This window comes from Cryptotermes secundus, unplaced genomic scaffold (assembly GCF_002891405.2).
Source record: "Cryptotermes secundus unplaced genomic scaffold, Csec_1.0 scaffold160, whole genome shotgun sequence".
NCBI classification, from domain to species: Eukaryota; Metazoa; Arthropoda; class Insecta; order Blattodea; family Kalotermitidae; genus Cryptotermes; species Cryptotermes secundus.
In genome coordinates, this window is record NW_019745080.1 from 1,527,547 (window position 1) to 1,540,611 (window position 13,065).

Sequence of the window (13,065 nt, forward strand, 5' to 3'; positions counted from 1 at the left end):
TGGGCGGGTGATCAGCTCGTCGCAAGGCCTCTACCAGTATACAAACACAGAAAAACGCACACACACAAACTAAACATCCATGCCCTGAGTGGGATTCGAACTAACTATCCAGGTTTTCAAGCGAGCGAAGACAGTACATGCCTTAGACCGCTCGGCTACCGTGACCGGCCGGTTTAGCTTTTACATTTTACCTTTAAGAATCCCTAGGTAAAACGTAAAAGAAAGGTTTGGAATCTAGACCAGCCTTTTCGGTAGTGAAGTTATTGTCTAAGCATTATTCTTATTTTTGGGTTTCGGGAAATCGTGCTTTAAATTAAATGGATTTAATCTGAGCCCGTCCAGAAGGAAGTCAGCGGAGATGAGAGCTGAATCATCTGCTTGAAACGTCTCGTTAGAGGACGGTGGGATTCACAAGTTCCCTGCTCGGCACAGCGGTGAGGGTATTTCGTTAACAAGGGGATTTTGCACGGACACGCAGAAGTTATGGCGGATGAACGACGTGGAAAGAGGAAGTTATTAATCTTCATTATGCTTTTAGAAAAAAAAATATGTTCACATATAAATTGTGACTTATAGACTCAAGGTTTTGTTTATAAGATTACGTCAGAATTATATTGCACCAGTTTCACATGGTACATGTCTTCAAGAACGGATAAATAGTAAATGCCAATTTTCAAATCCGTTCTTTGCTGTTTTTATTTCGGTATCTGTCATTTATGTCATATACAGATCTATAGCTGACAAGGTTAATTAGTAGGGTAAAAGATGAAATTGAGTGGTTAACACTTATGATTACTGTTCTTGAGGTCCTGGGTTCATATATCTGCCCAAGAACGCTATATTGTTACCGGGGGTTTCCTAGGGTTTCTCCAACACTCCAGGAAAGTAGCTCAAATTAAGGCAAGGTCACTTCATTCTACTTTTTCCAATTCATTATCAGCTAATTTTACTTGTTTTATTGTGGTTATTTAACTACTCTGCCCATGTTTCAGTCTTTATGACATAAAATGATATGACGGTTAGTAAATAATGAATACAGATATATAAGGAACGATCCGGAATTTGTCATTAGGAACTGTGAATACTCACATATAACTTCAGTAAGTATAGTGTGTGTCTAAGCCGGGATTCGAAGAAGTTACCTTCTAATACAAGCCAGAGGACTCACCGTTTCTACTAACTTGGTCCATATAATTTTTTTGACTAGTCATCTCATTGGAGCCACGATAGCTCGGTCGGTATAGCGATGGATTACGGGCTGGATGACCATGGTTCGATTCCGGGCAGAGGCAAGAGATTTACTCTACTCCAAACCGTCCAGACCGACTCTGGAACCCGACAAAGCCTCCTGTACAATTGTTAGCAAGGGCTTTTTCCCCCGGGTTGAAGTGTCCGGGCTGTGAAGCTGACCACTCACTGTTATCTAGTGCCGAGGTCAAGAATGGTGGAGCTATACCTCCACTCTTCCGTAGATCTTCATGGCGTGGTGCTTAATTATTTAATAACTGAATGAACTTTACGTTACCTTTACTAATAATCGTATCATTCTGCTCTGTAGTCTAAGCGGATGGCATCTCGAATGTGACGCCTCGTAGTTCCTAGTTAGTTAGTTAGTTAATTATTTAGTTAGTTAGTTATTAGAGAGGGTGGGTTTCCCCATGCACTTAGACCTGTAGTGGTCCATTGTGCTTCCCTCTATGATTTCTACCAGCCTCTATATCCTACCGGTATTGGTGCTTACCATCATTCCCGCCCAGCCAGCGAGACCGGCTCTACTTGGCTAAGAGGTATCTATAATGCTTTCCCCATCTACCGGAGGTATTAGTGACTGCTGTCGGGCGGCAAACGTCCGCAATTTTGCTCAGTGACCTCCTTTGGAGGTATGAGGTTCTTTTACGTGCCGTAAAGCTACGACACGGGACCCACGGCTTAAAGTCCCTCCCGGAGGACATTTTTCCGCCCTTAAAAATTCGACGACCTCCGCCGGGTATTTGAACCCGCGTACTACGAGTCATGAGGTGGGAACATTACCTCTAGACTACGGAGGCCGCTCTCGTAGTTCCTATATATAGGTATCAGTATTCTGGAGAATTCTTATGCGTCCAACTTAAGGGTGAACTATCACTAGCAGCGCTTCAAGGAAAGCATATATAAAAGGGTAAAGCTATTGCTGTAGCAGGCCGTGGAGCCCCACAGAGTTGTGAAACGTCGAGGCTCCCACATTTTCTAGACAGTCGGCTCACAGATGGCGGTGATGTTGCCAGTTGGCGCGGCCGCCCTTTACCCCAGGAAGATTCCAGGTACTCATTTCTGTTAGAGGCTGAGTCGACCCCCGGGGCCATAGTGCGGCTGGAAGGATTAGGTAAACTGAATGACCAAGTCACATTGTCGGGAATCGAACCCGCAACCTTCCGGCTTGTAGCATAATACCTCAACCAACTACATTACCGCGTGTCCCGTAAATCATATATAAACAGACCAAAAATATCAGTTGTTTGGTTAATATTCCTGTGTCATATTAGGAAGGTCCTGGGTTCAAATCTTAGCTGATAGACTGGTTATTCTATATTGAGTGAGCTCTTTCATTTTTTCCTTTAGTCATTTCAGATAAATTCCGGGGTAGGACTTTGAGATGGACCGCTACACTGTGCGAAGTCAGAAGTTGGTGTGTTAGTTTCATTCCGTGGGTTTGATATAGTGCATATAAGTAGCCAGTGCAAATACACTTTCCTCTCGGAGTCTGTGTTCCTTCGGATGAAGTGAAATGTGCTGACAGTTTGCCTTTCATGAATCTGCAGAGTAAAGATGAGCTATATATTTTAGTACAGCACACCGTAGCCTAACCAAAATTGCAGTTACTGAGATGAAATGTATCAGAATGGAGAAAAAAACTTGGACGGATCACAAAATAAACCAGACATTTAACGGATTAAAAGTATAATCTATATTTGGCAAGGTTTCGAAATACGGGGTAATTCAGAATTTAGTAAATACATTCATGTGATATTAATACTGAAACGTATTCATTTCACAGTGGTGACATACGATTTTTTGAAAAAAAAATTTAAATTCACTTATTTGGGGGTGGAGCCCAACTGGGTACACCCGGAACGGCGGCCACTGATTGGTCTATTGTAGCTGTCCCAGGTGATTATGATGATGGAGAATTTGGTGGAATGAAGATTGGTAGGGGAAACCGTAGTACTCGGAGAAAACCTTCCCCAGCGCCACATTGTCCACCACAAATCCCACTTGGCCAGACCCGGGATTGAACCCCACATACGAGTTAGTCTTGCCAATATTTCTATCTTATACTAACTGGAAACATGATTATCTCCCCGCTTCACACTCACCCAGAAAAACGCAGCTGATATATGAGTCGAAACGTAGGAAGAACTTTTACACACGATAGAACTAAGTCTTGAAATCCGAAGTTTATACAAGGCCACGAAAATCTGAGAATAAGGATGACATCTCACTTTTTTTACTCAGTATTTTATGTCAGACTGTGCAAAGAAAAGTGACAGTATTAGTCCAAACATAATTTATTTTCTTCTTATTCTCCTACCTTGACGGAGTAGTCTCTCTGGCTTCTATCCCTTTCAGAATTAATTATGAAATTATGAATCTTGCAGGCAGTTGATAGGACTCGTTTGGCGGGGGATCAGCCCGTCGCAAGGCCGCTACCTATACCGGATAACACACACACACACACACAGAATGAACGCGAAGAGGGATCCATGCTGCGAGTGGGCTTCGAACCCACCTTCCAAGTGTTTGAGCCAATGAAGATATATGATGCCTAGGGTCTATCTTTTACTTGAAATGTACAGAAAAGAGCTGTGTGAATCTATCAAAATTGTTACCCTTCTTTTCTGGCACGTTGAATGTCATTAAAATTTGTATGCCTCGGAAGATATTCTAGAGGTCTATTAAGAGTTAGCTTTCTGTGCTGATGGGAGCTCCTACAATAGTATTTTCGTGATAATGGAGTCGGTGCTCTTTGATCACGCTCGGTTTAAATGTCAAAGCAATGTAGTAAGGGTCTTTAGAGTCCCGCTAAAAGTCCGTAGAGCTAGAGATGCTTTCTTACTAGCCCCTGGACTGATTTTAAAGAGATCATGTGTCATTTCCAGGAGATCACCTTTTTTGCCCCGAAGAAACTCAAAGTTATGACATCACAATGTGAATCTTCGATTTTCCAGAAATTCCTTGAGGATTGTTTGGTTGTTCTGTCCGAATTTCCATCGAACATGTGCATAATATTGACCATTGTATAACCTTGTCGATCACAGTCCAAGGCATGAACTGTCTTCGGCAGCTAGAACACTGGGATCGTGGATTCGAATCCCACTCAGTGCATGGATGTCAGTGTGCTTGTGTTCTGTGTTTGTGTTGTTCTGCGTGTAGGTAGCGGGACTTGCGAGGGCTGATCACCCGTCCACGGAGTCCTACCAACTTTGTATAAGACTAAGAAACTGAAGAAGCGGCTAAGGTCCAACAGAGGACTGTAGAGCTATAGACAGATAGATAGACAGACAGACAGACAGACAGACAGACAGACAGATAGATAGATAGATAGATAGATAGATAGATAGATAGATAGATAGATAGATAGATAGATAGACTGCATCGCCTCACCTAACTTCATATTTTCTCTATGAGTAATGTAGCTCATTAAGCCTTAAAGCACTACGGTAACCTGGTTCCTGGCGCAAATCTCGTACCGACCACCGATTATTCTGACAGGTTTTTTCTTAGTTTTCGTGATTTTTTCCCCAGACAAACGTCGGGATAATGCCAAAAATTATTTCTGCATCTTTCCAATCCATTATTTTGTAATCCTATGTTACCGAACGTGATGGTAGATCGGCAACACTGTGGAATTGTAGACTTGAATTCAAGATGTACTCGGTTCGAATATTGGCGAAAAAAACCTGCTATCCTCACTGAGAGTTTTTGATGGTTTACCTCAGTATCTCTAGGCAAATATTGGGATATATACAATAACGTTGTGAAGTCCGCTGAAAGTCAACCGAATTTTCGGAGGTACATGTCGCCTCCATTTTCAGGGTCGAAGAAGAAGCCGAAAAAAGATACCATTGTGGAAGCAATTGGCACGTTCCTTCAAAAGGTTGGTTCACTTTCAACGGACTACACGACGTTATTTCCCAGAAGACTGTACCCTTCATTAATTGTCATTCGTTCTATCATCCATCGTTGTATACTTTCGGTATTGACAGCGACGTTAAGTAAGTAACTAAAAGAAAGATGCTATATGGGCTTAGGACCGCCTCTGTGGTCTAGTGGTCAGCGTTCCTGGCTACACATTCAGAGGTCCGGGTTAAATTCCCGGCGCTACCAGATTTTCTGAGAAGTAGTGGGTCTGAAACGGGGTCCACTCAGCCGCGTGAGGATATCTGAAGGGCTATTTCAAGGAAATAGCGGCTCCGGTCTAGAAAACCGAGATTAAAGGCCGTGGGGATCCGTTGCGCTGACCAAGTGATACCCTCTATCCGCTAAATTTGGCACTAACTTCGCCGACAAACCGATAAGCAGCGGTCGCTAGGTCGGTATAATTCGTTTGCGGACTAAAACCATGGAGTATACGGCCTTAAATTCTAGTAGAGTATTTCAATAAGATGTAAATAAATGAAATATTTACCTGTTCTGGCCCCAGATGTGGAATATATATATATAAGGTAAACGTAAAGGTAAAGCTGTTCCTGTAACAGGCCTTGGAGTTCCTTAGGACTGTGAGACGTCGAGGCTGCCACATTTTCTAGACAGTCTACTCACAGATTGCGGTGAGGTTGTCAGCCTTACGCGTCGACGTATTTAATTTAATGATCCACGCCTTATTTCACGGAAATGTTCAAATACACATTTGTATTGATTTACTTAATTTTTTCTTTAAATGAATTGTTGTGTTCACATTTTTGTCTTCAGATACATTCATTAAAAATCTCAGTTAACTTGTTGGATCTGAGGTTACCACAACGGTGATTATGAAGTATACTGAAGAGTACTATCTTTCGGGATATAACGACGTGTTGAAGATCAACCAACGTTGCGGAGGAACATTCCACCCATTTTCACGCTGGTTTCTTTCTCGTCTAATTTTTCGACCCTGAAGATGGGGACGACATGTTCCTCCGAAACGTCCGTTGACTTTCACCGGACTTCACGGCGTTATATCCCAGTAGATATGGCCACCGCTGTAAGGATCTCGAATCTTAACATGAAGAATACTGTCTTCAGAGACTGCCTAGTAGCTCGATAGAAGGTTGCCGTCGTTTCGGATTAACACAGTATTTCCATCTTCAGGGTCGAAGAGTATATATATAATGTACAAGGGGTGGGCCTTCTTGGCCCTTGCACTCCGCCCACAGTGATCTGTCGTGCCTTGGGTCGAAGAGTAAGCAAAGCAAGAACCGGCAAGAAGCAAGCACCAAGTTTGTTTTTCTGTAAGACTTAAATTCTCATAGTGGGGGTTGGAGTCCAGCTGGATCCATTCGGCACGGCAGCCACTTATTGGCCTATTGTACCTGCCCCGGGTGATTATGGTGATGGAGAATTTGGTGGAATGAAGACTGGCAGGGGAAACCGAAGTACTCGGAGAAAACCTGCCCCAGCGTCACTTTGTCCACCACAAATCCCACTTGCCCAGACCCGGGATCGACCCCGGGCCGCCGCGGTGGTAAGCCAACGACTAACCGCTTGAGCTATGGTGCGGCTCTCTGCCTCTAAGTACATATATTTAACTGTCGATTGTATCACCTTATCCAGGATATGGGGAAAATATAGAACATTCGACACACATTCTTTAGCACGAACAGGCTAATTCTATGTAACATGATGGTAAATAGTTACCTCGTCTTTTCTTCTTAAAAATAGTATGTATGATTTTTTGTAAGTTTTGGTGTTTGAACACGTCATCAGAATGTGTGATCAGAGGCTCGATAACAGATAATAAGAAAATCTGAAAGGTAGAGACGAGTTTGTAGACGTAAGCGTATTGGGAGGATACTATTAAAATGGATCTTAAAGAAAGTGTTTTTTTTTTCGGAATTTTGGGAATGTGTACGTCTGGCTAGTGACAGATCCCATTTTGGAACTTATGTAAATTCTGTACTAAACAATCGTGTTCAATAAAGGGCTGGAAATTTCTTGGCCAACTGAGCGACTATTAGTTTCTTGAAGGCTCTGCTCCATGGAGTTAAGGCTGGTCATACACGTTCTTTCTTGCTCTTTATTTTGCTGTGTGCTGTGAATCCTAAGGGTAAGAGGGGTCTTTTCTAGGGACAGAATCACAAATAAAAATTCCGGAGCGGTCTAGCACGCAATTGCAGCTTGAGTGTTGTGGGCAAGAGGCATGTTACTTAACGGTTACCGTGCGCTTTCAAACACAGAACTGAACGATTGGAAGCTCATCAAACGCCCATACTCGTAGGCACACAAACAGAGGGTCTCTAGAGATTAATTCAACTGAGTAAGTAAATAACACAATCATTCCATGGAGCTCATTTCTTCTTGAGAAGCCAAGATTTGCTTAACCATTCAAGAATTTCCCAGCATTGTACGGAAGGCAGAGGCTCTTTACCGTATTCACAAGAGCCCGCAATTGATCACTGACCTGAGACAGATGAATCTAGTAGATACAGTTCCATGTCTCTGAAACCCATTCTAATATTAATTTCCCGTCTTTTCCTAGTGGCCACTTTCCTTCAGGTTTCCCTACAAAACCCCGTTTGCACTCTTCTGTTCTTTTCTCTTCTCTTCTCTTCTCAACTCATTTCTTCTCTTCTCGTCTTCTTCTTCTCTCTCCTCTCTTCACTCTTCTCTCTCTTCTCTTTTTTCTCTTTTTTCTTCTCTCTTCTCCTCTCTTCTCTCTTCTCCTCTCTTCTCTCTTCTCCTCTCTCCTCTCTTCTCCTCTATCCACTCTTCTCCTCTCCTCTCCTCTCTCCTCTCCTCTTCTCTTTAAAAAATGACATCATACGCAACCCACCTCATCTTCCTTGACATAATCATTCTAACTTGGCTTATGTATATTTTGTGTTCCTGTTTTTAAAGTAAGTGCCAGGGCGAAGTGAAAGCACTCACCCTGGACAGCCCTGCCTCGAAGCTTTAAGAGCGCAGAATGAAGCGTGTGATGCGTTGCAGGCCGCAGCATGTACGGGCTGTTACTGGAGAACATGGCGGAGTACATCAAGCAGGTGTACGGCGAGGACCGGTGGGAAGAGATCCGGCGCCAGGCGTCAGTGGACCAGCCCAGCTTCAGCGTACATCAGGTCTACCCTGAGAACCTCATCCCACGGCTCGCTAAGAAGGCCATCCAGGTCAGCTAACACTCCCTCAGAACGCTAAGCTTAATAGAGTTTGTACGAAGTTGAATAGTCCTCTTCCCACTGTTTTGTAATAAGCAGGGCCCGGATTTTGATGACCTGAAAATATTTAAAAAATGACATATAAAATGACCGAAAGAAATCCAGAAAAATGACCTAAAGGAGAAAAGAAAGAACACTTCGCCTCCATATTATTCACATTTCAGAAAACATATGAAGAAAAATTCCCTAAAATGGCCAAAAATGACAAGAAGTATCCTTAAAAGTAAAAAAATTACCCCCAAAATGAAAAAATGACCTTAAACCTAAAAATTGCAAAAAATTACCTATAAAATTTACATTTCTGAAACCAGCTGCTCATATCCGAGATTTATATATTTAAGAGCATCGCATAGGATACAAGGAAAAAAATATGACATGCCATCAAAATCCGGGCCCTGGTAATAACCCATTCACAGAGCTGAGAAGTGCCTATGCTTAATTATCTCTTCATGAAGGCGTATTTTCCTCAAACGAAGATAGCGAGGGCGTTACCAAGGCCCGCATACATGTACTGTACAAGTTGAAAACATTGGCATGATTTTTATGCATCCTACCGTTGCCGTTTATTACACGAACGATACAAAAGTCAAGGTTATCACTTCTACACACCACATGACTCACCTTCTCTTCATTGAAGGATGGTGTGTGCAAGTGTAGCTGTAGATCGGCCCATGTTTAATGCTGACACTGGATGGAGCCTGGATAGTTCGCCGCCACAGTATAGGAAATAGGCTATGGACGGGGACAGTTTTACCTTTACCAAACTTCCTACCTAGTGGGTGCAGATGGCTCTTTTCCCGCGGATAAAGCAGCCTGGGCGTAAAGCTTAAGATTCGCTTCCATCTATTGCCCAGGGTAAGAATGCTTGGTAGCCTACCCATCACTTTCTCTCACGTCTTCACGGTGTGGTGCTCAGGTAAGCATAGGAACAATTTTTTTTTCGCCATTGTTTGTATACTTACAAAATCGTATTTCCAGAGTTTAATTATTCAGACTTTCAATTATTTCATATTTTTTGTTATCGTCATGTTTCTGCCTTGCTTTTTAACGTTGCGAAATGGAACACGCATTTTATGTTTGTCAGAAAGATTGGATTCGCACATTTCATTTACCTACAACAATAAAAGTAGTAGGTGGGATGCTGAAATTGAAAATCATTATTTTGTGAAAAAGTGGAACTGAGTTTGGTTGGGATACGAGTATTATCTGTTAATACGTTTCAATGAATAATGTATATATTTAACAGTTATAGAAAGTTATAAACATTTATGAATTAAATATCACAGCACGTGCATAATAAGAGATTTACATTATAACGAGAACATCCAGAATTCAAAGTTCTTTCCATTTCGTAAATCAAGACTTCGAGTTACAAAACACAAACGATCTCTCGGAAACTTCAACTCGTGAATTATGAAACTGCATCAATCGATGCTGAAACTCTCGCATTCGTAACAATACAATAGGATTTCTAATTGCAGCTTTTTTTTTTATGTGAGCGCAATAATATAAAATTTGGAATCATATCCGATTGCAGTCACAGAAAATCAGTAAATGTACAGTCATCGACTCTTTCCTTTGGCTATTCATAAGAATACATTCAAATTGGTGTCTTAAAACAACTCAAGTTAGGTCATATGGACCTTTCACAGCTGTTTTGTCGATAGTGACAATCGTGTAATGCATATGTCCATTTGTTGATATAAAATACCTATATTCTTATCATACCCATTATCATGGATACGTAATATTAGAAACTACAAATAGAATTCACATCCGATAGTAGGGGAATCTTTGTTCGGAACTTCGAAATGTAGTTAAGAGTATTTTTGTCTCATAGCATACAATTTAGAATGAATGTTGTTAATTAGTTAATTTCTTTCTTTAAAATTTTGTATTGTAACATATTAGTTCATATTGTTAGGTATTGAAAAACATCTTTGATTTCTGCATTTTATCGTTCTTACTTAAATTTCCTGATACCCAATTCCCACGACTGCACTCTCTTTGTAGTTTCTCACGTGATTTATGTGGGCCCTAAAAGTCGCGGGGGCTACTAAATTTACTTCAGACACTTATTCGGCTGAGAACTTAGAGAAGAAACTAAAGGGAACAGAGACAGTTTGTTACACCAATTTTTTATGTTTGAATTGGTCATCTACCTGGGTGTTTTGAAGTAGAAAAAGAAACTGTTGTGTTACTAAGCTCAAAACTCTTTTTTCCCCCCTCAGGACTGCATTAGACCAGATTTATTATAATAGCAGTTTCCAAAATTTATATAGCGACACTACTTTAGCTTAGAAACAATTTTATCATTCCTCCTTAACTTTGTGTATACATATAGAGCAGGTATGTCCAACTTCAAACAGGTTCTGATTAACTTTTTAGTGTCAAAACTTTCAGTGATCAACCACCCCCTCCTATCGTCGTACTTCGCTTTAAGCAAAAATATTGGTAAAAATAACACGAGACATGATTTTTGTTGTAAAATCAACATACAATGAAAGTGCAGACTACTTTAATACGTATTTTCCTTTCAAAATCTGAATATAATAATATTATATTACAGTGAATTTACATGCTTTTCACGTATAATTTCCTTATAGGCCTATGATATCGACCAAAAATCGCCCCGCGATCGGCGCGTTGGACATGCCTGATATAGAGAAAAGCTTTCTAAATTTTTTCATTTTTAAAATAGTCAGATTTTAGGTTTATATCAGATTATAATATTTAGGATTTTACAGCTGCACGAAATTAAACAACCGATCTCGAACATTTGGAGAATTATAATGAGTTCAGTTTTACTATAAGACTCCCAGAGTATCTAATGCCTCCCCCCAGGGCAGATTACCGTAATGTTCGTCGGCTTGCCGTTGTGTTGCAGAGTTTCAAATAATCAGGGACGGGACCGGAAGATGGCAGGAATAAACGGTAATGGAAAGTATGCGCCATATTACAACGTCGACTGAAAGAATAATCTTAAGATATCGGCGTCGGTTTTTATATTAACTCATCTTCCGAGAATCAATCAATCGCAGTTTCAAAATGTCCATCAGGGGCTCTAATAACGGTTGGCGCTACAGCACTTCTTGATCCGTGACAGTAGTGAAACAAGCGGCTGCCTGGGGCTGTACGGATTTAGGGTTGGCACAGTTTACAAGTCCCCTTTTAATTTTAATAAATTAATTCGGTTACCCTTGTGTTCATATCGTGCCCATTAATTGGCAGTAATCTAAAGATGTTATGCAGCAATGTAAATGAAACAGCTTTAAGAAGCAGGACATTAGCGAACGTCACAGTGCCTGAAAATATATCATTAATTGTGACGACACTCCGAGAAATCTGATCAGTTTCTCACAGAAAGGAAGGTGCGAAATTCCACGTTTTTTTTGGAGCTGGGTTTAGGCTGACTTCAGCCCTGGAAGGAATGGATGAATGCAAGGGTTATTGTAGAAACCATAGCTGGAGACTGGAACTTGCAGGTTTACCAATGAATTTTTAGTGGGTTTTCTTCGTTGTGAAACGGGAAGGATCAACACCCTCATGAAAGTCTATACCTCAACCATTTTTTTAGCTATTCCAGTGCCTTTAAAATCTTCAAAATCTGTTTGGCACTCTCAGATAACTGACTAGCTAACTCCATGGAGCTGAACCTTTCTCGATAAGCCACCCTTCGCTTAGCTACTCAAGAAATTTCCAAAATATTATGGAACCCGAAAGTTCATTACCATCTTCAAAAATCTTCTAGAGGATTATATTATCCAGACTGAATCAGCATGTCTATGACCATAATATTATAATTAATGAACAATTTGGTTTAGACGTCAATCTTCAGCTATTAAAGCTTCATATGTATAAATTAATGAAATATTAGAAGCATTAAATAAGCAAAAAATCGTAAGTGGTATTTTTTGCAACTTAAAAAGGCTTTTGGTAGTGTTAATCATGGGATTTCATAATTCATAATTCATAATTTTATTTACATCCATAACTGTAAAATATACAATCGGATAAAGTCAAAGGAAATATACAGATTTAATAACAATCACACCTAACATAATCAAAGAATACATAAATACTTAAATATATTATATAAAAGAAAACCACCAGCACATGCATTAACAGACAATTACAGTTGTTTAATTCAACATCTTACATATAAAGAAACTCCTGAAGAGACTAGAAGGCACTATGCAACAAATAACACTTCAATTTCCTCCTAAACACTTTAAAATCAGATACATTCTTTAACTCCATAGGAAGATTATTGTATAGTTTTATGCCCATGTTTATCACACTTCTCTTACAACGATTTGTATTACAATGTTGGGCATACAGATTATGTTTATGCTTTGTATTGTAATTATGCACATCAGAGTTCAGAGTTGTATAGATTCTATTTTTTATGATAAAACATAAAATCTCCAGTATATACAAAGAAGTAACAGTTAAAATTTCTAACTCACCAAACAGCCTTCTGCAGGATGCCCGATTATCAACGCCCATAATGGCTCTTATGCATTTTTTTTTGTACTTTAAAAACTGTATCTATCTCTTTACCTCCACCACCCCAAAACATAATACCATACTTAAATATGGATTCAAATTTAGTAAAATATACATTTCTTAATACCTGTAAACTAACAGAATTACGTAAGGATTTGATCAGATATAG

The 13,065-nt window shown here is 40.3% G+C and overlaps 1 protein-coding gene across 3 annotated transcripts in view; it reads left to right on the top strand.

Moving 5' to 3' along the window:
• LOC111874847 (soluble guanylate cyclase 88E) overlaps positions 1 to 13,065 on the top strand; it is a 153,603-nt gene that overhangs the window by 111,210 nt on the left and 29,328 nt on the right. For 2 of the 3 annotated variants that reach the window (XM_023870687.2, XM_023870688.2), the window contains exon 3: positions 8,164 to 8,339. In XM_023870687.2, the coding sequence (XP_023726455.1) occupies positions 8,172 to 8,339 (168 nt within the window). In that variant the 5' untranslated portion in view covers positions 8,164 to 8,171. Of the gene's footprint in view, positions 1 to 8,163; positions 8,340 to 12,901; positions 12,984 to 13,065 lie in introns of those variants that run through there. The other variant, XM_023870690.2, reaches the window with a different exon arrangement.